The 24,515-nt window shown below is 38.2% G+C and overlaps 1 protein-coding gene across 9 annotated transcripts; it reads left to right on the top strand.

Moving 5' to 3' along the window:
• Positions 1–85: 85 nt before the first annotated feature.
• On the top strand, positions 86–22,188 carry LOC139827475 (CAP-Gly domain-containing linker protein 4-like). Of its 9 annotated transcripts, none has more exons than XM_071805559.1 (13): positions 87–210; positions 1,220–1,256; positions 1,395–1,715; positions 3,480–3,541; positions 4,124–4,270; positions 7,229–7,368; positions 8,321–8,414; positions 9,313–9,474; positions 12,786–12,904; positions 15,077–15,313; positions 18,345–18,480; positions 19,197–19,337; positions 21,889–22,188. In XM_071805559.1, the coding sequence occupies exons 5-13, from the start codon at positions 4,138–4,140 to the stop codon at positions 22,005–22,007; spliced, it is 1,281 nt and encodes a 426-aa protein (XP_071661660.1). In that variant the 5' UTR covers positions 87–210; positions 1,220–1,256; positions 1,395–1,715; positions 3,480–3,541; positions 4,124–4,137; the 3' UTR covers positions 22,008–22,188. The 9 variants fall into 9 exon arrangements, with proteins under 9 accessions (XP_071661667.1, XP_071661666.1, XP_071661660.1 ...); XM_071805564.1 differs by having other exon boundaries at positions 1,395–1,590; XM_071805561.1 differs by having other exon boundaries at positions 1,591–1,715.
• Positions 22,189–24,515: the final 2,327 nt, after the last annotated feature.

A 24,515-nucleotide genomic window follows, 5' to 3' on the forward strand; every position in this document is an offset into this window, starting at 1 on the left:
GGCGAGGCGGGCGGTCCTGGCAACCGATAGGCAGGTGGGCGGGGAGGGGCGGGGCGAGGAGGGCGGTGCTGGCAGCCGATAGGCGAATGGGCGGAGAGGGGCGGGACGGAGGCCGCGCAGGGGCGGGCGCGAGGATGGGCCCTCGCTCGGTTCCCTCAGCTCCGGGCGGGCGCGGGAGGTTCTGGCCGCGCCCCTCCCCGCCAGGAGCAGGTAGGGCTTGGGGGGGCGACCGCGGCTCCGCACCTTCTGCGGGGGAGCGGGACGGGAGCCGGCGGCCTCCCGGTGCTCTCCCGGCCTGCTTCCGTGCGGAGTGGGGGCAGGGTGGTGGTGCGGGGGCCGCCGCAGCGGGCGGGCCGAGCCCGGCCCTGGCCCCCGCCGCTGCGGGCACACGCGCGGCTCCCGGGGCCGCCCGGTGGGCCGGGTTGCATGGGGCAGGGCGGGAGCGGGGCTTGGCGGTGCGGTGGCCTGGTGGCTCGGTGAGGTTATCACCGGGTGTTCCGGCCCGCGAGTCGGCGGCCGCGGCCGGAACCTCCGCTCCCAGGGTTCGCTCTGATAACCAGCCCGTGGCCGGGCCGGACCGGCGTTTGCTGCGGGAGCTACCGAGGGAAGCTCGGAGGGGCAGAAACAGCGCGGCCCGCTCTGAAGCTCTGTGAAGCTGGCAGCTTCTCCAGACCAAGCGCCGTGTTGCAAGAGGCCCCGCACGCCAGCTGAAGAGCCAATCTGGGGTGTACGTGTACACACGTAATGTGTCTGCCGTTCTGCTGTAAATTTTATAGAGCCAGCAGATAGTGTATGTGCAGGAGTCTTGCTTTCTGAACTTAGCTTTAGTTCTTGAACGCATATAAGTACACAATAAGTAGTCCATTATATGTGCTTATTGTCAAAAATAACATCACGTTCATGACAACTTCTGCTGTCAGAGCCCCAGTGCAATTGTATTTAATACCTTGAAGTGCTTTAGCATTTATAGCACTTGCAGGAAAACTTTGTGCTGTAACACATATTGCAGAATCTGGAGCACAGGAACAAGTTGGATCCTGTATTATACAACTATTTTTTTTTTAAATATATATATGCAGTGGTAGCTCTCTGTAATGTGTGGATGTCAGGAATCCTGTAGTTACTCTTCAATCTTGCCAGCATAAGTGCATGCATATTTGATGACTTCTTCAAGTTCTGTTTTATTTTTTCCAATGATATTTATATTTTTCATTTTCAGATTGAGTTCAGTTAGAAGAACGTATGGCTGTCAAACGGTAAGCATGGTACCCTGTGCTGTGCTAAACTGCTTTCAGTGGTAGTTTGGCAGTACTGCAAACAGGAGATTTCTGTCCTTTCATTTAGTATCTCTAACCATTTCATGCTGTTTGTCTAAACTTCTCCTACTAATGCAGGGAAATCACTGCTCTTCTGGAAGACCTTCCATTCTGTTTCACCAGGACATCCCACCGGAGTCCACATACCTTGGATATTATTAGTACCTCAGGCAGTTTTTTTTATGCTCAGAACAGACATTACTTCGAGGATGATGTTTTTTTTCCCTTCCTTTGGAATAGTTTTCAACCTTTTACTTTCCTTTTGCCTTTCTAGGTATGCGTGTGTGACATTAACTGGTTGTGATGTTCTTGTGCCTGAGCTAGCAGGCTCTGGAGGTTGTCATGGGTGCACAGCATGTTGCCTTGACATTTCACGGTTCAGTACTGTGTCATGACATGGTAATATTATTTCTGGATCCAAATTAAAATCCTTTGGTGGAGGGATGTGCATGCTTGGGCCAGGAGGTGTTGCCACTGGTGTGAACCTGGGAAGTCACTCTTTACAGTGTTGGGTGGGCACATGCATTGTAGCATTTGGGTCTTCATGTCACCAGCCCGATGACAGGGCTTGTTTCCCTGCCTGCTTTGCTTTGGTAGCTTGCGTGCTGAATTCTTTTCACTCATATGACAGGTTGTATTCTCCCCTCTGGCCCCTTAGAGTAAGAGGTGCCCTGGATACTTGCAAATGCACGTATTCTCTTCTGTTCAATCTGCTTTTCTGTGTGCAATAAACAAAGTTTTTTTGTATTAATTTTCAAATGTCTGTGTTGATTTCTAGTTGTTGCAGCTTTTGTTATTGTACTTTACAAATCTCACCTCTTCCTGTTACCATTGGCTTAATCAGATCTGGCTACTTTTCATGGTGTTTCTTTTGTTTCCTCACTGTTGCACTGGCAGCACTGTTTAAAAAGCTTACAATTGCTTTCCTGTCTTTTTCTGACTTAACAGGTTCAGCTGTCATCTCTTCTACATTCATGCACATTACTTGTTCCTTTGTGCATTTCGTGAGAGTGTCTGATGTGCTACCTGTGCAAAACTGTTGTGGATTCATGCATTTTACAAAGCTTTGCTCTGTTTTGTTTTGCCATAGCCTCTGAACAAATACCAGAAGGCAGCAAATGTATTTCTCTTGCCCTGCCAAAGAGATTTAGTGACTTGGAGCTTAAGGGACTTTCTAGTCCCTCATATGAGAAAGTTGTTGCTGTCGTATTTATGATGACTATAAAGCCATTCAAAATGTAAACTCTAATTTCTCCTTACTGGATGAAAATAATAATTGAAATAATTAGTAATATTTTTGGCCTTGTTGAATCTAAGAATGCTTAAGCTGAAGCAATTTGATAATGCTGTGGGAAGAAATAGTCCTGCCCTTCCCAATGGCCTCTTTCTTGATCTTAGTGGTGTGCCAGCACATGCATTTATACAGTTGCATAAGACTGAAGAAATAAACTAGTTGGAGAAAAATGAGCAGTTTTCATCTGGATCTCTTTTCCAAGTTGAGGATAGGGTGAACTGTTCATGGTGTCCAAGAAGAGAAGGCTTTCATTTATTTACTTGAAGTTTAGCATCTGTAATCCGCTGTTAAAATCATTCCCAAATAGTGTGATAAACTTATTTGGGGAAATGTTAGAGTAAATCTATTCGCTTAGCTGCTTGTGTGTAGGATATAACCCCCAAAATGAGTCTGCTTATAAGTCTACTACAGACTACTTTTTCTTTTGCCTGTTTACTCATGTGTATAGGTTAAAGATAATAAAACCAAATATACCTTAAAGCTCCATGAATTATTTCTGTCAAGCGAACTGGCTAAACAAATTCCTGAGTAGAGAGCGCTATATAGCAATCTCCAGAATAAAAATGTAGGTTGTCTAGTAGAAGCATTGCTTTTACCCTGAGTATTTAACCATGAAAATTCAAGATGCAGAATTCCAGTTTTTCAATTGTAAGCTATAGTCTCTGATAGGACAATAACGCCTGTTTCTATTAAGAATAATGTTTTTATTATTTGTTACTGAATTTGCCTGACTAGATGTCTTGCAAGTGGTAACCAGCTCTAATCTGGCCTTAGTAAGTGAACCATAACTAGAATGTGACTTGACCTGGTTGTTAGGAAAATGTCAGTATGACTTTGTACAGCCATTTAATCTTTCTTCTGTCTCCTAGATTGCGCTAAGGCAGGAAAAGTTGTCTGGAAACAACATCAGGGTGGAGGTTACAACACTGTGGTAAGTGTGCTATTTTAAAACATAGAAGGGAGAAGCTGGGAAAGGAGCTGATATGGAATTGAGAGTCCAGGAGTGAATCACTCGGTGATGAATTGTCTGCAGCTTTGTGTGGGAAGATTAAAGTGGTGAGAACTTTAAAAGAGTAGAAGGCGGTAGCTGGTAGCTTGTGCTTCCTCATGGTGAAGGAAAGGAATATACATGCAGAGTATGAGGAAGGGTACTTGAGCTTCACGTTTTCATAAAGCTATAAAATGTAACAATCTATTTATCATCACTGTGTCCTTGCTAATTATAGCATTACTATTTTCATGACTGCTCAAGTGGTAAACTGGGGAGAAATATAATGTTTTCCATTAATAACATGCAAGTTTAGTGACCAAGTCAGAACTAGAAGCTGGCTATCCTTAACACCATACTCTGCTAAATTTACTAATCAACTTCCTTTGTTTGTAAGAATACAATAGTATTATTTTATGTTTGCAAAAAGAAAATATTTTAGTCTCATTGCACATTGTATCTTACTCCGATAGGACTGTTCCAAAGTATTTCTAATGAGGTTATTTATTTTTTTTCCTCCTAAAGTGGCTTTCTAGAAGATGACCATAGAGGATCTCCCAGAACCCTCCTTGGAAGGAGATTCCCTCTTTGAAAGAGAACGGTTCTTATTCCCAAATTCTGAAACTTCTGTTACTTTTTCTGTTGCTGCTGCACCAATGCCTTCAGACTGTGGTATGTGCTTTTAAGAGAAAATGAATGTGATCATCAGACAACATATTTGAATAATGAATTTTAAGAAAAACTCTCAACTCTTAATTTATTCCTTATTTTCAGAAAAAGTTTACTGCTTGTTAAATGAATTCTCTATTCTTTTTTAAAGGAAATTAAATATGAAGACCTGTGCTTTTTCTGTTGTTTTGATTGCACACATTTAAAATATACTATCTTTTCCTTCATACTGTTTCTTCTCTGTGTGTGGTCAGATGTTCGTAGGTTTTTTACATTTTGATGTGGAGCTGGATATTGTGTTAAATGTTAAATTGCAGTATTTAAATGTAGTTAAGCGTCTACATCACATTTAAAATCTCTAGAGTTAGACTTTCGTAGTTTCAGTGTGCAAGCAATACACTATAGGGGAATATTTCTCTTGGAAGTGTAGGTGTTTGTGGTGGTAAGGACTGTGAAATGAGTGTTTACAGATAACGATAGCAAGTATCAGTGATCAGCTTTTGAAATAATGTTGAATTGTCTTCACATGTATAAATTATTATAAAATTTAAAATATGTATAAATTATTATAAAATTTAATTAAAAATTAAAACATTAAATATCACCGTAAGGATCTTCATAGATAGCTACAATTTTAATGTCTTTGAATGTTGCAGAAGATGTTAATAGCATCTATATAGCTTCAAAATTAGTCTCCACCTCTGTTTTTCCCATGCATTGATTACAACAATCAACTGTATTCAGGAAAAATAAATACACATAATGTAATGTTCTGTCTTTGACAGACTCAGTGTTCTTGAGACCCATTTGATGAGTTAGCACAGGTTGGAAATTTAACAGTTCCGCAGGATATATTTTAGTACATGAACATGTGTTTTTACATGGTTCAGCCGTGTTCTCATAACTTGTCTTTCCTATTCTACTGTAAGTACTGCTGTGATTTATTCCATTCTGTTTTCTTATCCCTTAGAAAAATTCTCCATTCATCCTTCTTTAGCCATTATGTGTTGTGATGTCTCCTAATACCACCACAATATCACTTGCTATCAGACCTGCTCAGTCTATGCCTACTTACTGAATAAAAAAAATTTCTTTTTATAGGAGGTTACTGTAACCTGTGTAACAGTAATATTATGGAATCTGGGTAAAGAAGGTTAAACCACAACAGACAAAGATTCTTGGTCGTTACATTAAGTGCATTTATTTTTCCTTAATATAGTTGAGCACTGTAATCAATGCATGGGAAAGATACAGGTCAAGAAGGCAGTGTTTTAAAGTATTCTAGATGCCACTGTCCTTTTGTGGAACTTATTGTTTTAACAGATTTTCTGTAGCATTTCTTGGTTTGCAAACACTACAGCTGATCACCTGTTAAGCACTTAGGATGATTGTTATTAATACTTAATATATTCTCAGGTTTTTACCCTAGCATGCTGGTTGTAACAGTCTATTAAGAGTTGCTTTCTGATATATAATTTACTTCAGGTTCATAGCTAGAAAGCTTCCTGGTAGACTAAAAAATCACGCATGTTGGGGAAGATCGTTGATTTTGTTGGCTAGTTGTCTGTTTACTTCATAGCTGTCAGAATGAGATCAACTGTGGTTTATGCAGAAGTTACATATCAGTAAATACATCAATAGATCTGTGTCAATGCATGGGATGTAGGTAAGAAACACGTTTTGTGTAGTGCTGGGAGATAAGGGGTTTGCTTTTTTTTATTTTGGTGTGCTAGGTACAGGTAAAAATTCATGCTAAATATCAGTGAAGTTGTCCTTTTTCATCCTCGTTGGATCAAGGCAATGCAAACTCAAGACAGCCAGGAAGTGAGCACCATATGTGCTTTTATCTGTTAATCCAAGCTAGAAGTATGATATGCTCTTTTTGAGGGAAGGTAATGATGACTCATCTAGAGGTAGTTTATATCATGTCATACACCCAGATGGTTGATGCTCTGTTTTACTTAACCTGTATGTCTGTTCTGAGAGCCTTTTATCTGCGATTGATGCAAGCTGACATTGTACATTTATTTGAAACCTTTTTAAAAGGCAACTCCCTGATAGCTGCAGTGGAGCCAGAAGTTCATTGTTTTCCATGATTCAGTAATTTGCTGATGACAGTAGGTTCTGCTTCCATTCCCTCTCCTAATAGCCATTGCTATCCAGATTCTTTCATACAATTTTCCAGAGTTTGAAGAAATTCCACAAATGTAAAATACAGTATGTGTATATACATGCACACACATACACCTGTAAGTAACATGAAATACTATACTTTAATAATAAGGTGTTTTTTACACCTATACTTTGGGTTGCCTTCAGCAACGTGAGGCTTAAAATCTTAAAAATACATCTTTTTTCCATTCTTGGTTTGGCTTAATTTTTGAAGGTGTTTGTTACCTGCAGCTGCCACCAACTGGGATTGATAGATTCATGAAATACCTGAAAATACTGGAGGCCATGGAATGCTTTCCTGATTTGTGCACATGTTTATATTTTGGTATGCTTTATGTAAATTGTGATGGAAGAAGGGGGAAAATACATGTTTTGCAGCATATGGAGAAATCATGTACACATAATCACTGAGAGATCAAGAGGCTTGTCTGTGCTAGGCAACAGATTAGAACCAGCAGTCCTTTGCTAGCTTGAAGGAAGAATATTAGCATAATCATTGTACATCTCTCTTGGTCCTTGCCTAAACTTAAAATCAGTCTTGCAGTACCATTGTATTGGTGGCTGATTCACAGCTTTTTCAGAAGTACAAGATAAATGTTAGTATTAAAGAAAAAATAGACCAGATGCTAAACACAGTTTTCTAAATTAATTCAATATTCTGATTTTTCCACTGTGACTTGTAGTAAAGTGACTCTCTCTGCTCTTCTTTGCCCCTGGGTTTGAAACGTTAGAAGCATGTTAAAACTTATGATTGTACATAATGATTCCTTTTTTTTTTTTTTTTAACAGAGTTTTCCTTCTTTGATCCCAATGATGCAGCATGCCAAGAAATACTTTTCAACCCCAAAACATCAGTTTCTGAACTGTTTGCTATCTTAAGGCAATGGGTTCCACAGGTCCAGCAGAACATTGATATTATTGGGAATGAGGTGAGGTATAAATGGAGATCCTTGAATGCTTTCAGTGTTAAAGTATTATGGTGACAACAAATACAAACAGTTCAGGGAGAAGCAGAACTAATCATAAATGCAGATACAATTTCTGCCATGTAACAAGTACTTACTGATCAGTGCCTTGTATTGCACATGTTGTCAGCGTTCGTTTGGAAAAGGGAAAGATGCTGGGTGAAAAATCAGTGCATATGGATTGGTGGTAGAATCACAGAATCACGGAATATAGAAACAATGTTTCTTCTCAAAGCAGTTATTTAGACACCCTTCACCTTGGTGTTTCAGTTTCATGCTTAGCAGCAATCATAAACTCCAATGTCTGACCTTACAGTGAGGCCTGACCTTAAAGGCAATGTTTCCAAGGCACAAAATGAGGTAGGATCTGAAATCTTTTTGCAACCTGCAGTAGGCTGCTTTGAGAAGACGTCTTGTTTCTAGTAATTCCTTCCTACTTTCCTATTTTTCTTCTGGATTGCAGGCTTTTCTAGCCAGGTGGGAAGTATGGCAAAGATTCTTCCTGCCATAGTATAACTGGGGGCTTTTTGGGGGGGGGTAGGGGGGAGGAGCGGAGGGAGGCAGGAATTTTTGAGAGACCAAAGAGCAAGCAGAAAGACTTGATAAATGATGTTGTTTTCCTATTGTTCAGTTAAGCAGTTAACTTTTCAGCATGTGAAATGTATGTTAGAAGTAATAATATAAAGAAACTTTAAATTCTGTAAACAATGAAGGTTAATGATATCCACATAATACTATTTATTACATTTGTGCATGTTGCTCAGTTCTGCAGTTAGACTCTATTCTGACAGGCTTCTTTTTTGTTAGCTGTTGAAATGAATCCAGGAGTCCATATATGTGAAATAACTTACTAAATAATACTGATGTCAGTGATATGCTGGAGCTAAAATGTGTTTGTTTTCCACTTGTTTCTCAGATCATTAAAAGGGGTTGCAATGTGAATGACAGAGATGGACTGACCGACATGACTCTTTTGCATTACACTTGCAAATCAGGGGCTCATGGTATTGGTGAGTAAAGAAACATCATTATATATGTAAAAACCCTGACAAAGGCTAATCCCATCAACTATTACTGAATTTTTCCTTGCAGTAGATTTTTTTTTAGTGATTGGTTTTATCCCTTCTAGTGGCCATCAGAAAGGAAGATACAGAACTGTGGTGTGGTTATGGCTGTGGCAGTTGGGAGTAAGTTGAGTTAGTGGTATAGGTATTGCAAACAATGTTATCAACAGAAACATATATTTAATGCAGCAAAGGCTGCTTCAGACTGAGGTGCAAACTGTGAACTAAGCTATCGACAGTTTTCTTACGTCAGTGAAACCAGAACATTTAGGTGACTGGCTTTCCTTTTTTTTTTTTTGTTTCACCCTGATCATGTCAGAAGAAAACAATAAACTTCATTTGCATTATTATGATCGTAAGTACTGGAATAAGAGTGTATTTAATTCTGTTTGAACACATCGATTAGCTTTTCTATGTTGTGCTACTCTTTTGTTGACCGAAACCCAGTTCTCTGAATTTGAACTAAGTTTCTGAGTGAGGTCTGACAGAGGTTTGCTTTTCTGGGGGCAGCAGGTCTGTTAACATAAACTTCAGTATTGTGAAGTGTAATTTTTTTTTTCTTCTATCAGATACTAAAATCCCTGTTTTTGATGGGTGACATGTTATTTACGTTAGAGATAAACAGGTAGTGTTGCTATATACTATAGTAGACATTTCAGCCCTTCATGATAAAAGGCAAAGCTTTCCTATGTCCTAATCTTAAGAAGAAAGACATCTACTAGTAAGTGTTCTGCTATGAGCCTTAGGGGTTTAATGTACATTATGGTTACACGTAAGCATGTGCATATTTTTGATGCCATTTAAATAAATCCCTGATGCACATTTTATGAAATTTGCTTTGTAGGTGATGTTGAAACCGCTGTAAAATTTGCGACGCAGCTTATTGATTTGGGTGCTGATAGCAGTTTACGCAGCCGCTGGACAAATATGAATGCCTTGCATTATGCTGCCTACTTTGATGTTCCAGAACTTATTAGAGTTATTTTGAAAAATGCAAAGCCAAAAGGTAGGCATTGTTCCTTTTTCTTTCAGGTAGTTGTCTGTATTTTGTTACTGTGTTGAGCCTAAGCTGGTGGATAGTGGTCTTTAAGAGTGGGGTTTGTTTACCCATTATATTATATAAATATTTCTTGTTCTTTTAGTCAGCTTCATTGGTTCATTTTCTCCTACCATTATTTTTTGTTGTGGTTTAATGCACTGATTCCATTGCTGTTTTTTGAAGTTGATAAACTTGAGCTTTGTAAAAGATGATAGAGAAATATCTAATAGAATGGAAAGCAAACAGGTTAATTCTAAGCTGTTGAGGACTACAAGAATGTATGCAGAAAAACGATGATGTAAGTATTCTGGTGAATTCTTAGAGTTTTTAAGATGCCTTAAACATTGAGGAGTATGTTTGAAATGCTGGGAGAAGGGTAAAGGAGAAGTGGGAATTTGGCAATGATACGTGGCAAACTAGTGACCGAAGCAACTTTGACATGCTCATTTTTCCCACATCTTGGCTATCTAGAAGGTCATGTGTAAGAAACAGTTTGACTTTAGTGTTTGGCATAAATAAATGGTAACTTTTAGGATGATAATATAAAGGATTGGTAATTGGAGTCCTATTTACACTAATGCAAATGGAAATACAGAAATGGTTCTGAACCAGAACCATTAGTTCCTACTTTTGTCAAATATCAAAACCAGTAAGCAATTTTAATACTAAAATTGTACAAATGTTTCTTTGTTCCAATGAATATCCTTCTGATTGTGCTATTTTGCAAAATGATTAATTCCCTTTTTTACTAGTTGAAGCTAAAGACTGTCTCAAAATTCTGAAAAGGTGGTAGGTTTTTGGAGTACACAAGGGTTGCTTACCGTGTTGCGAGTCATCATGGAAATAATTGTTAAACAGAGCTGTTATTGGTGTGATGTGCTTAGGAGGTAATGTGCAGGTTGGTAACAAAAGACGAAACAACATCACATTTCAATAGTCTGGTCTCCATAATTTGCATCAGCAGATTAATTCTTCTTTCAGACCTCACTTGTATTTGGTGTTCTCGTCTCCTGTGCAGTGCCTACAGAAGGGATGGGGATTTGCTCAGATTTCCAAGGAAACTACTCTGGTTAAATGCTTTGCTTGTTGGTAACTCTTGGATCAGCAGATGATTTTTTTTTTTTTTTTTTTTTTAAGTCTCAGAAAATGCATAAAATGATTTGCCCTAGCTGTGACATGGAAACAATGGATGGTCTGAATTAACAGAAAGAATAATCTTAGCTCCATACTACATCAGGCAGTTTTCAGAGAAGGGAGCATGTACAGAGAAGGCAAAAGTGCCTTGGGTGGATTCATGCTGAACTGGAGAAAAAATGGTTGATGTATAAATAGCTCCTCAAGACAGTGCTGTACTGACTCTGAGGCACCCATTGTGAAACAGCTGGTACCACAGATGTTTCCTTTTCATTTACCGCTAAACTATGTCCTTTATGACATTCTGCAGTTAAATTCTTTATACAGATTTACTCCTCGATGGTTAGAATAGAGAGCTAATTTGATCTTAGATTTTTAAAGGTTTTAAATAGAAAAATTGTTAAAAGCTTAAGAATTAGAAATGTTGTGTGGTACCATTATGGAGTGACTGTAACCTGCATGGGTTGCTAATGACAGACTATTGCTGCATATTAATATTCCATAGATAGTTTGGGCATAGTTACTGGATAACATTTGATATATATGTGTTTCTTTTTGTCACATGGACTATGCCAACTTAGACATAGAACAAAGGTGTAAGAAAACAGGGTTTACAAACTCCAAGTGTGAAGCTTGCAAGTCTGAGGAAGTCATAGTAGTCTAATTTGAAAAAAACAAACCCATAAACCTATATATCAGTTACTTTTAAAAATAGGAGTATGTACAGCTGTTGCTGACTCAGCTGATGTTACTGATCAGCATCTCTGCAAACTGGTTCCTCCTATGTGTGCAGAAAATGCTTTGATAGCCTTATCAAACATGGAAGTTTCCAGTGGTTGTTTACAACTGCACAGCTTCTACTGAGTTTTAAACTGGCAATAGTTATTTGACATTTGATCTGTAAAAGGTACATTTGCATACGTAGCTGTGATGTCAATGCAGTCTTTTTTGTGCATGTGCCAATTAAATTTAAAATAGCTAAGTTTGTGTTCATACTGGTGCAACTGTAAAACTGTTAAAAATTTACCTTTGATCGTTATAAAATTCAGAATCAATCTTTTCTAGTGTATAAGGTTGACATATATATACACAGATGTATTTATCTGCCTTCTATATATGTTGATGCTTTATTTGCCCTCAAAATATTAATTTAGTATAACTATATAAGGATGTTGATACAGTTGGGATATACTTTATCACACTGTGAGAAAGGCTAGTGCTATTTGTGATAGAGACTGTAACTGGAAAATACCAGGAGACTGTACAACCCTGAGGTAGAAAGTTTTATGTTCCTCACCAGTATTTCAAATTGGAACATTATGTCTAAGACTTGTTGGCTTTTGGGTTGTGTATTAAATCAGTTGGCATTTTTAATAAATGGTCATATACATAATTGACTCAAATTGGCATCTCTTGCATAGTTTAGGAGAGGAGCCAAAGACTAAATAGGCATTAAAACTTCAATCTTATAGAACAGTAATAACTTCATAGCAGATTGAAAGATACATTGGAAACAATTGATGGAAATAAGTAGTATGCTAAATATCTTCTAGACAAATACAGTGCTCTATTTTCCAAACTATCAGTGCAAGACCTTTCAGAATGCAATTCTTTGAAAACAAATTATAAAAATTGCTAGCTCTTACTTTGTTCTTGGCCATTAGTAACTAAATCAATGTAAAGCAGAGGTGTAGTAAGCTTTTGCTTGCCCCACTACCTGCTCACAAAGGAAAACAACTGGATGAAGATGCCTCTCATTTTAAAATTTGATACCTAGAAACAATAAAATAGAAATATTTTCTGAAACACTAATTTACATGCAAACCTAAATTTACTAACTTGTTAATGTTGGCACAGTAGATTGGGTATCTTGATAGCAACATTTTTGCAGTTAAGTCATCAGTATTATAAAATGAATGAAAGGAAATGCTCATCTTCCAGATTGATTCATGGTGTGAATAAACAGATGCAGTTAAAGTTGATATTCTATGTAGAATCACTTCCTATATGCATTTGGTACATAACTAATGGTATCTGTATACATGTTAGCATAAACTGTAATAAATTAATGTCCTCTCAAACAATCTGTAGAGTGAAATGTTCACATAACACTTACATACCTCACATGTGATGTTTAATTGCAGATGTGGATGCCACCTGTAGTGATTTTGATTTTGGAACAGCTTTGCATATTGCTGCATTTAACCTGTGTACAGGAGCTGTCAAGTGCTTGCTGGAACATGGAGCAAATCCTGCCTTTAGGGTAAGGAGTTAGGCTGTAGATTCACCAAAAAGTGAATAAGTGGATAGACTGAACAGTCTGTGTGGGGTTTTGGTTAGCTGAAAGTATGTTACATGGAGTGATAGTGCCTCAGAAAAATTATTTGTAACTTTGTATGCTTTCTCATACTCTTGTGTTGAAGTTTGGCTTTGTGTCATGGTCTAGTTCAGTAGTTCAAATAGCTGTCAAGGTGTTCTTCTGTTTGTTGCTTGGACTTTCATTTGTTAATACTCCTTTGTGTCTTGCAACGGTTGTCACAGCAGTGGTGGATCTTTCAGAAATACAGCAGTGCACTCTGTGACTTCCAGAAACGCAGTGTATCGCTTAGCAGTGGACTTAGTCTTAGCATAAGTAACTGGTAATGAAGAAACATTAACTGCTTCACTTACTAACCAAATAATTGGCGTGAGTCATAGTATAAAATGCTGCTGTGTGTGTAGCCACAAATCTTGGCTTTTAGTGTTGTGGGTTTTTGTTGTTGTTGTTTTTTGGTGTTTTGTTTTTTTTTAGCATAGGCATTATTTCAGTTCTCCGTTTTCTTCTTTTTTTTTTTTTTTAAATGAGAAATCATGGTTGTTTTAAAGCTATTCAAAAGCCATTATTTTATGTATCACTGATGGTATGAAATCTTCTGGAACATCATTGTTCATACAGTAGTTCTTCATGATAATTCAATCTAGATAATTTAAAAATGCTGTTTTTCTCCTTTGTTTCGTTACTATTGAGTGCATGTACATGTTTCAAATTCCATGGCAGCTGTATGTTTGAAAGGCTGTTGTCCCAGGGAGTGCTGGTTTGTAGTTGCACAAGCCTGAGCTGGTGAAGCTGCCCTTGAGAAAACCAGTCTGGTGCCATGGTGCCCACTTTTGCTGCCTTGCCTGTGCTCGGTCCCGTGCCCTGTGGTAACACAAAGATTTGCAGGACTGGTGTGACTGAAACAATCGCTCATGTGATGACTAAAAACTCAAAACAAGCTGCCAGCTCAACCTTAACCTGGCTATATCGTGGTTTTAAGGTACTGTGACTTGAATGGGGCTGAACTTTTACTTATGGAATGACTGTAGATTTTTAGAAAATGATAGGTATTTGATTCTTCAATCCCATGATAAAGCTCTGACCAGAGACAGTGTGTAGAGCTTGCTCATATGAGGACAGCAGTGTAAATGCTGAGTAAGGATGATAGTTTTCTAAGGATGAGACAGGGAGATTTATAGGGGCTCAGGGAAGGTTGAGCTTTCAGTCTGTTTTTTAAGGGAGCAAAGCAGACAGAGTCTTACTCTATGTCATTCCCTCATTGGGTTTCTGGTAATTTCTGAATCCAGGGGCTCAGCTGAGACAAATTTGGAAGACCAAGATAATTATGTTTCCACAGACTGTGAAAATTGGCAGATAGGTGAAGATCTGTTACTAATGCCTTCGCTGAAGAGATTGCGGGCAGAACTTGCCATCATAGCAGCCTGGCAGCCCAACACTGCACTTGCAGTCTGGCTGTGGCCTGGAGTTCGAGTTGTCTCCAGGTGAGCTGGTACTCCAGCAGCTCTGGCCAAGGGCCAGTCTCACCTGGGACACAGGGGAGTCACAGTCACTGCCTGCTGGGAATGGGAAGTGTTTGGAAAGGACTCTCTCCTGCATTCATCTCTGACACAATAGTCTATGTCTAAATCTGAACAGCTTTATTCAAGTATTTATATGAGATATCAACTTTGTATAGTCTGTGCATGCAATATGTATTAATTAAATTCTTACACTTGGAATAAGCCTCATCAAGGAATAAGCTATACACTGAGTAAAACTAAATTCTTTGGGAAGTATTGGCATTACAGTATTGGTATTACAGACTAGAATTCTTGTTTACTTTTCTAAATCTATGTTAAGTTACATGTATACATACAGGTGTGCTTTTCATGTGTTCTGAGTAGCAATAATGTTCTTTAAAGTAAAATTTCGGTAACTTAGCACTTTTGAAAATAAGTCACTGTAAATGCTAGTTTGTATATCTAAGGCTGTTTTGGTATCCTTCTGTGAAAATGTGGATGTTTTTATAACTGTTTATATTATCAAATATCTAATGAACTTCATAAGCTACTATAGTTTTGCTAACCAGGTGTATCTTTGTCACAAAACAAAGTCCTATGCTATGTTATGTTTCTACAGAATGACAAAGGGCAGATTCCAGCGGATGTGGTGCCTGATCCAGTGGATATGCCCCTGGAAATGGCAGATGCAGCAGCCAGCGCAAAAGAAATCAAGCAGATATTGCTGGATGCAGTGCCTCTCTCATGTGACATTTCAAAAGCCATGATTCCAAACTACGATCACGTCACTGGCAAGGCCATGCTTTTATCGCTTGGTCTGAAACTGGGAGATCGTGTTGTTATTGCAGGACAGAAGGTATGATAACCAGCCTGATACTACCTTCACGATTTCTAGACAGTCAATTTATTTACCCCTTTGGAGACATACCTCAAATTTGAGGGTGTAAAATACTTTATGGAAGGTATGAACTCTGTATGGCAGTAAGCATCTAGTTACAGATAGTAATAAGCTGAACAGTTATTTGTTACAGTCACTACTATGAAAAGCTGTTTTGAAGGGCACAGACTGCATTTTGTATCTGTAAACATTTTTTTAACAGTTCTCCTGTAGTACATCAATGTGGCTCAGATTTTATTAACATTTTTGGTGTCACATCAAAATGATGGTAAAATTTACAGATTACTTTGTGTGTTACCCAGCTTTCAGTTCTGAGTATGCATTTGTGAATTACCCCTGATAGTTTCCAGAAGGCAGTAAAAGAAAACTTTGATTCTGCTTCTGCTGTAGTAACCCAATTTCACTGGTGCAATGCAGCTAAAATCTTTGAAGCAATGCTGTGCCAACAGCGTTGTTATAATACGTGATTCTGTGCAAGTGTAAGAATGTAGCTAATTCTGGTACAGCTCCAATGTGAATAGCTTTTAAGAAGCTACTTTGCTAGACACATTTTAAAAAATGTATTTGCAAAATGCAACATTGATATTGCAGTTAGTAGTCACACCTTTTATTTGTTCTGATGGCAAGGGCTCTGAAATGAATTAGGAATGCCAGAACTCTTTTGAAGATTTCAAATATTTTTCTGGTAAATACGGAAGGCATTTGTGAGCAAAATTTGTTTGAGTAGCTTTAATAAGTTTTCTAGCCTAACTTCAGATTTGTAATTGTCACAACTGAAGTGTTCTACAGTGAACCACACCGAGAGCACGAAGCAGCTTCCGTTCTGTATTGTCATTTGGTGTGTTCTTGAAACTGGGTAAGGAAAAGTAAAGGAATCAGTAACTATGCAGAATGCATTCTAACTGAAGTACATACAGGAAGGCGCTTATTCTTTAAAGGCAGTGGTTTTAAGAAGTTGTTGGAGGCTGTTTTTCTGTTGGCAAAGGCCAGCAGGGCTTTCCAGTTTTTTTAAGGGAACCAAAACTATGATTGTGCTTTTTGGTCTTCCTTTTCCACCTCTGCTTTCCTCTCTTCCTGTCTTTGTATGTGAGGAGTGGTTCTGCATTACTCCCACATTGTTTCCCACTCCCTTTCTCCATTTGTCCAAATGAATATGTGGATCTCAGCCCTGTCTTCCCCTCCCCTTTTATACTCACAAATGCAGGGTAGAGCAAAAGTGTGAACAGGATGATGAAAATGGTGCCCGATTCTTGATGTCCTCTTGGATCAGTTCTCATTTCCAGAATACAGGAGCGGGGATGAGGGCGCTGGGATGGCAGTATTTTTACGAGCAATATTTACGGATTCCTGTGCTCATTCCTGCTTCTGCAGTCTCCTAACGTATCAGCTGTAATGAAGCTTGAAAGCCATGCACAGCAGATGCCAGAGGGAAAATGGATTCCTCTCTCGATTCCTACTGTGCCTGTCATTCTAGTTGTCTTACAGGGTAGGAAGCTGTGTAAGCACGTGTTTGTGTATGTGATTTGAGGTCCCTTCAGCTTCACAGGCTCCTGCTGTTGCTAGATTATATCTTATCAAACCGACATTCAATGAAAATGCAAGTGCAGGGAAACTAACAGCTGGGAGAAAACTTCCTCCTGTTCCTGGCCCGTTTCTCCTGTGCGAGATATCCTTTGCTCCTTGCTTGCACAAGTCCTAGGGCTTGTGCAAAATTGGAGCGTCAGCTTTGCCAACTCCATCTCCTGTTTCAGATGCCTGCTGCTCTTGTTCCTCTGCCCAGTACGTGCCCTTTGGCTGGTGCCTGGAGAGTAGAGGAATCTGTTGGGCCGCTTGGCCAGGCTTCCTCTGGCTGAATTTGATCTGTGCTTGTACTTGGGCCTGAAAACATCTAGGTCTAGATTAGTGTGATGTACTTGCCTATAACAATCAAGTTTAAAAGAGACCTTCAGAGTAAAAGAAGAATAGGGTCCGGATCACGTTTATTTCTTTACAGAACATTAAGAAAGAGTAACTGGAAGTTTTTGTAGTAAAGAAAATAAAGGGTTTCTGTCTTTGTAATATCTGAGGGTGGATTGGACAGTGCAGTCATGGTAAAAGTGAACTAATAGTATTAAGGTCACATGAGGTAAATGAAAACTGAGCAACTGAAAGATCAAAGGTTTTTATTACTAATACTAATTTAAAAATCAAATATAAAAATGAATTTAAATCTGTGCTAAATGCACCTCTGTTAGTTATTCCTCCTCCGTTTGGATGAAGTGTGTGAGCTTATAATGCATATTTGTGGAGACTGAGGCCCACTGGCAGGACTGGTCTGTCTTGATATTCTTGATATACTTATCTGTTCAGAGTCTATATAGTATATATTGCAACAGCAAAAAATGTTAGAACATTTCCTGCCTTTTTAAATTTTTTTCCATCATACAGATGGAATAAAAGATTTTTGAATGTTTTCCAAAGAAAAAAATTAAGTATGCTCTGAAGTTTACCCTTTAACCTTTGCAATATATATAAGAATACATATGTGTTTATATTTATACACACAAATATATATTTATGGAGTTTTTAATCTAGTATTTCCATGGAATGTCCAGTTCAGCAAGACACCCAGTTGTGATTCTGGAACTATTGTCGTGGAAGGCACTGGAAGTAAAACTTCTAGTTAGACATATACTGCTGTATCTTACTGACTTGGAGCTGTATTGTACAGTAGTGGTGTCTCATTGTTGCCTGTTATGAGATCTGTCAATAACCTCTGCATTTGTTTGATACAAAAATATATGCAGAAAAACTAATGCGTTTTGGAACATGCAGTGGCTGGCATCCAAAGATAGGAATGTCAATAATCAAGGGAGATTGTTATGTTTGCGTTTCTCTGTTCTGGTTGAAAGCTTGGTGGTGACTTGCTTTCTTCTTTGTAGTCTAGACTATGTCCTCGTGGACAATAAGTTTTTAGCAAAGTCATTCTATGTTGATGCTTTTGCTTTAGGTTGGTACATTAAGATTTTGTGGCACAACAGAATTTGCCAGTGGCCAGTGGGCTGGCGTGGAGCTGGATGAACCAGAAGGAAAGAACAATGGAAGCGTTGGAAAAGTCCAATACTTCAAGTGTGCACCGAAACGCGGTATGACCTTCAATATTTTTCTTTAAATTATTTTGAAACCTGAATTTAAAAAAAGTATTGGAAGATATGAGAGAATAAATACAGATAATGGATTGTGTTTCTTTTCTTCTTTGTAGTGCTTGCTTTGTTTGTTTTATTGATTCTTTTAGCTGCGTGTAGTTTTTTAGCTGCAACTATTTGCAAAACGACTCAAACAACCAACTAGTCAAAATTTCCTGTTACTTCTTTGAAAGTGTAAGGTAATAGTCTTTCTTGTTTTCCCATCTGTATTGTTGACGCTATTTGTTTGTGTTGTAACAGTAATGGCCCATGTTTCTTTACCTGTTTTGTCTTCCTTTTAATTTAAGAGGCTCACACTTGTAGCTGTTTTCTAACAGCTTTCTAACCTCCAGTTTGAGGTATTTCAATTGGTATTTCACAGATATACAAAGTCTTGCATTTTGTAACAGTGGAGACTGAATGTTACTATTAGGACAAAAAGGAGATTCTAATCGATAGTTTTACTGCCTTCCTGAATTACTCTGTTCAAGTTTCTTGATAAGTCTCTTGGTTTCACTGTTCCTTTGAGGTAGTTCTTCCTACCCTGCAAGTGCTTCAGCAGCATAACAAGCTGAACAAAACCCAAACTTAATGGTGTAAGAGATAGTAGCTGGAAAGTTTTGTTACATTATTTTTACTCCTGATTTTTTTTTTGGCACATCCGATTTTCTCTCCAGGTATCTTTGCACCTCTTTCTAAAATAAGCAAAGCTTCCGATCGCAAAAAAAGCTCTTTACGAAGTTCTTCCACGCGGTCTTCACCTTTGGTCAAATCCAAGAAAATAGACGTGACGCACATAACTTCCAAAGTGAACTCTGGTGGGTATTTACTTGTGTGTTGAGACAGGATAGAAGGATACTAATGTTCAAGAATTACCACCAATCTTATAAATTTTGATATTAAAATACTTGTTTGTTTTTAGTTCATCACTTGGGATGAGAAGTTGATATTCATTAGCTATGTGTTCTCATTCACTAGCCTTTAAACCGGCACTGGAAGGAGATGGTGTGTAGTCGCTTAGTGATTATAGTGGTCTGATGTACTATAAGAAGTTCTAGTCTTTATAGACTAGACTTTATAGTCTGTTAAAAAAAAGTTCAACGTTTATTCTCAAGCCTTTAAAGTTAATTTTTGATTGACTGTGATATTAGTTAAATGTCTAAACTTAATGTGATTTCATTTATTAAGATCATCCTGGGTCATTTGAAACTTCTCACTGAAATCAGTGAAAATCTAGAAACTAATCTATGACAATTTTATGTATAGAAATTGAAGAAATGTAGTTTATTTTCTGGCAAAATGGTCAGGGAACTATTTAACGGATTGCATTTTATCTGCTAATTAATTTATCTGAGTAAGACCAGAGGGGAATTAGAAGAGAAAGATGTCCTTGTAATAAGGCTTTGGTCTACTCATTGGAGTTCTAGGCTCAGTCTCTGGTTTAGTCTTTTAGTAGTTAATTCAAATTATTCAATCCTTCTGAATTCTCTTCTTGTGAAGGAAGAATGCTGCATCTTTTCTCACCTGTTTAGGTTCCCAGGTGTTTGGAGTTCAGGCTCTTTCCTGCTCTGTACAGTGCCCACCATGCATAGCCTGGCCCCATGTCTGGCTGGTTACATGATGATGCCATTAAGCATATTACATTAGCATTTCTTTTCCCTTCCAAACCCTGTTTAGGTGACATGCTAAGGGATGGAAGATATGCACACATTCTCATGGAATTTACTCAAGCACCCTAAAACACTCTGCTCTTTACCAGTGATATGCAGGGCACAGAGAGAATGTGCCAGGCTGGTAGAAAAGATGGGTTTTGGCAGCATTTTGGATGACTTGTGTAACTCTTCCCTACATAGATTGAGGGGGAAGCAAGCCCTAATTATGTGTATTTACATTTAGCACAAGATTTAAGCTATTTATGAATGGATATCCTGCATAAAAAGCTTCTCAGAAAAATGAGGAGCGGATCTGAGCTGACTTTTCTATTTAGTATTTTTCAATGGTTGATTCAGTTTATTGTGAACTGATTGTAACTCACTAATCTAAAATGGAAAGCAGCACTGTTTCCTTTGTCACAGACAGCGTGTTCCGGGCAGTTTCTGTCACAAAGGTGCGTTTGTGTCTTTGTAAATTTTAAACATTTGATGCTTGCTTTAGGTAAAAAATCAGTGAGTTATGCATCATCTGCCCAGCAGAGTTACACCCACTAACAGTCATCTGGAAGCTGCTGTTTATAAGATGTTCTTGTGTTGAAATTTCCATTAGCATTTAATGTGCCTGGCTGATCCACAGGCTGGAGTGGGAGGATAAGGCTGCAGAGGCAGAACTTTGTTTTGCAGCGTTTACATCCATCTCCATATTACATTTATTTCTCTTAAACTTCATCCCTGCGATACACTGGTTTGCAATGATCCAAGAAAAAATAATACGCTTTTTTCAGCTTATAATCATATCTACAAAGTAAAATATAATACTGTATATGATTTTCAAATTCGATTTGTTTCTACTGGATTTGAACAATCCATCAAATTGATGATAATAGGTCTTTTTCATGTTTTTAGAAAAAGGATTATTGTGATCAAATTGAGAAATATGTTATCTGTCACAAACACTAGTTTTTAGCTCTGATGCCTTAATGGCTAAACTATACAATTTTTGAAAATATAATAGATTTGTGAACTACTTCACTCCCTGTAGCTGAATTAAGCTGAGAGAAATAGTTACATAAAAAAGATACGATTTTTCTTTCATGATGGGAGAGGATTCATCATAGATAAGCTTGTTCTTCATTGAGTTAGGGTAGGAAACTGTCAGAAATGCAAAATGACTGTTCACAAATTATAACTTTGTGGCAATACTAGTTCACATGCATATCACAACATTTCTGCTCTAAGAGATGCTATTGCCATACTTCAGTATTTGTAGACAGCCTGAAGATTTGATCTCTAAACTTTTATGCATAATCTTTAATGCAGAAATTGCGAAATTAATCCTAGTGAATAGTATACCTTAAGTACTATGAAAGTGTATGTTGCATATATAATAAATATAAATGTTTCAAAAATTTAAGTAAAGCTCCTTCAATATAAACATTAATAATTTTCAGATAATTTGTTTATTGTTGGTCAAGATAGTTTGCACTGGTTTAATGTGTTAAGGGGTTTAAACATTTGTGCTTATCCATCAGAACAATTTTGCAGTCTTGTCTTACCCATTTATCAAGAGTCTAAGAAATTGTACGGTTCTGTCTGTTTTATCCATGCATCCGCTCATCTGCAGATCTGTCAAATGTTTGTTGTGTATGACTTACCTGTAAAATTATTTTTCATTGTTAGGATGTATATATTTAATTGTATATATTATTTTTTATAGGATTAAATATGCCAAAAAAAGACAGTGCTTCTGAAACCAACTTTATGACTCCTAAAAGGGGCAAAGCTGTACCTGCAAAAGACGGTAATGAAATTTTTAAAACTTTTTTAACATCTTGAGAAAAATTTTGAGTAGACCAGAGGAAGTATTATTACTGCCATACCTCTGAAAAAGTCCTTTATCTATAGGAAAGAGTTTCCCTGCCTGTCTGTATTCAAGTCCCAAGCACGCTGTACACATTTATTTTCCCAGGAGCAAGAGTAATTTGTGTGGGTGTTTGGCTGGCGTTCTGTGTTGGTTTGATAACAGCTTTGGTCCATATGTGTGGCCAAGAATATTGACAAGCCCTTAGAGCTGAAAGGTGTCTCGTAGTGAATGATTTTCCAGAGGATCTGCAGAGTTACCTTCTAGGGTTTCTGAGGGGAGGAGACCTTTTGCCCTGTGTCGTTACTGCCTAGATTTTAATGAAGAGTCGTGCACATCTTCTGTTGGAATTTTTTTTCTCTCCTGTATCTGTATGTTCACACTTGTATTATAAAGTGTTGTCATCTAACAGTACTTAACAGTCTTGGCATTGTATCATGGAAGCCTCATAATAACGAACTTCAAATATGAAAAATGAAACTCTAGCATTTTCAAAAGTTCCTTTTACATACAAATCATCCTCTGCAATTATCTAGTTTCAGAATGGGATAGTGACTTCTATTGCATCAGTATGTTGTTTGCCAAATGAAAACATAAAGGGACGTCGCTTTCAGGGCTGTCTTTAACGAATTGTAACAATCCGGTTTCCTTTGAGGTTTTCTCTTTAGAATCATACTATGAATGTTGGTAAAAGCAATATTTCTTTGAATAACTTGAAGTGTGAATTTCAGTATACCTTCTTTGAAGAAAAGCATCTTTTTATATCCTCTGTCAGTGAGCAGTTGTAAGGAAGAGACTTGGGCAAGAGGCTAGTGTAAGGTATTTAAGTACTGTCCAATCAGGTACTTTTTCAGAGGTGAGCTAGAAAACTTGTGTAGACAGAGGTTTCCAACATTTTGTTCATGGAGGGCGCTTAATGGCTTGGTCTTCAGGTTCTGGTCATGCGATGAAAATAATTGGCAGGATAGTGTCTGTGTTTGATGGATATATGATATCTGCAATTAATAGGACTCCAAAGGCTTCACAGGCTGTAAGTGATGTGAAGCCTCATTTTGTGATTTAGTGGTTTAGCTGATACTGCTATAAAGCAGGTGCAGAACCTTTAGAAAAATCCAACTTAGAAAGTAGTTCAGCTTGGGGTTTTCCTGGAGTTTGTGCTGACTCTGTTGTGTGGTGTTTGTTTGTTTGTTTTTAAACAAACTCCCCAGAAACCCTTGACAAATTGGAAAAACTCTTGGGGGGATGGTGGGGAGGGAAAAAGATGGAGAGGAGTAAGGCCAACTACAAAGTTCTGGAGCAAGGCTGAAACAGTCAACTCTATAAATACACCCTGGAAATGATATGCCCAGTAATAATTCTGCATAAAAGGACCTGGAGATACTGAGGATTACAGGGTAAACGAGAGTCATCTATGCTGTCCCGTTGCAAAAGGGGAAGCACACTGCGATGGGCTGTCAGCCATGAGGTAATGCAAAGTGACCTGGATGCTTCACTTGGCACAGGTAAGGTCTCTGCTAGGATACAGATCTAGCTTTAAATACCACATTTCAAAAAGATGCGAGTCATCTGGAGAGAATTCAGAGAAGCCACCACAGTAACTGGAGATATAAAACATGACTTAGGAGTAGAGACTGTTGGAATTGTGATTGTGTGATTAACAACATGTGTAACAAGAGTAAGAAATCTTGAGCTAAAACTGTGGTAATTTAGGCCTTTATATTAGGGGGGAAAAAAAATCCCTTGAACAGTGTAGATAATGATGTGGTGAAATATATTGCTGACAAGTCCTGAGATCGCCCTGATGGGAGATTTTTAAGAACAGGTCAAACACTCGCTTCTCAGGAGTGAGCTAACAAACAGGTGTTTTGCCTGATGAAGAGAAGTAGATTGTAAGACCTGCTGAAGTCCCTTTTGTTCTTCCTTCTCCTGCCCCATGATTTCCTACAAAATTAAGCATCTCAATGGCTGGTTTAGTTTCAGCAGCTTTTGTTACACTCATGTAAAAGTGCTTGGTGATGGTCTGACCTCCAGTGAATCCATTACTGGACTGACTTTTAAATATGGACTTGCAGTATGTGTTCACAAACGCAGGTGAATATTTATATAATACCTTTGACTTGAAGGTTGCCTGTTTAGTCACCAATCATTTAGTAATTTGCATTTTCTTCATTGTAGGACAGCTGCAGCCAATATCTCAGTCTTTAGATTGATATCTCCAAGTACCTAAGCTTTTGCTTTGACCCACTGAATTTACTGTTCTGCAGTTCTTTACTGTTTTGCCAAACTGAAGGATTAAAAAATTGAACATGTTAACTCTTTTGCTTTGTGAAACCTAAAGTATTAAGCCTCTCAGAATGCTGAAAACCTCTATAAGCCATAGAATCATAGACTACCAGGTTGGAAGGGACCACAAGGGTCATCTGGTCCCAGCTTTCTTGGCAAAAATACTGTCTAGAAAAGATGGCTCAGCACCCTGTCCAGCG

Source organism: Patagioenas fasciata, chromosome 3, assembly GCF_037038585.1.
Source record: "Patagioenas fasciata isolate bPatFas1 chromosome 3, bPatFas1.hap1, whole genome shotgun sequence".
In the NCBI taxonomy this organism is placed as follows: domain Eukaryota; kingdom Metazoa; phylum Chordata; class Aves; order Columbiformes; family Columbidae; genus Patagioenas; species Patagioenas fasciata.

What these genes read in the sequence shown, in the direction of transcription:
- LOC139827475 (XM_071805559.1), top strand. Translation starts at nt 4,138, where the DNA reads ATGACCATAGAGGATCTCCCAGAACCCTCCTTGGAAGGAGATTCCCTC. An exon ending in GAAAAATGCAAAGCCAAAAG is followed by an intron (nt 9,475 to 12,785) that starts GTAGGCATTGTT and finishes GTTTAATTGCAG; the next exon opens with ATGTGGATGCCACCTGTAGT. An exon ending in AACTTCCAAAGTGAACTCTG is followed by an intron (nt 19,338 to 21,888) that starts GTGGGTATTTAC and finishes TATTTTTTATAG; the next exon opens with GATTAAATATGCCAAAAAAA.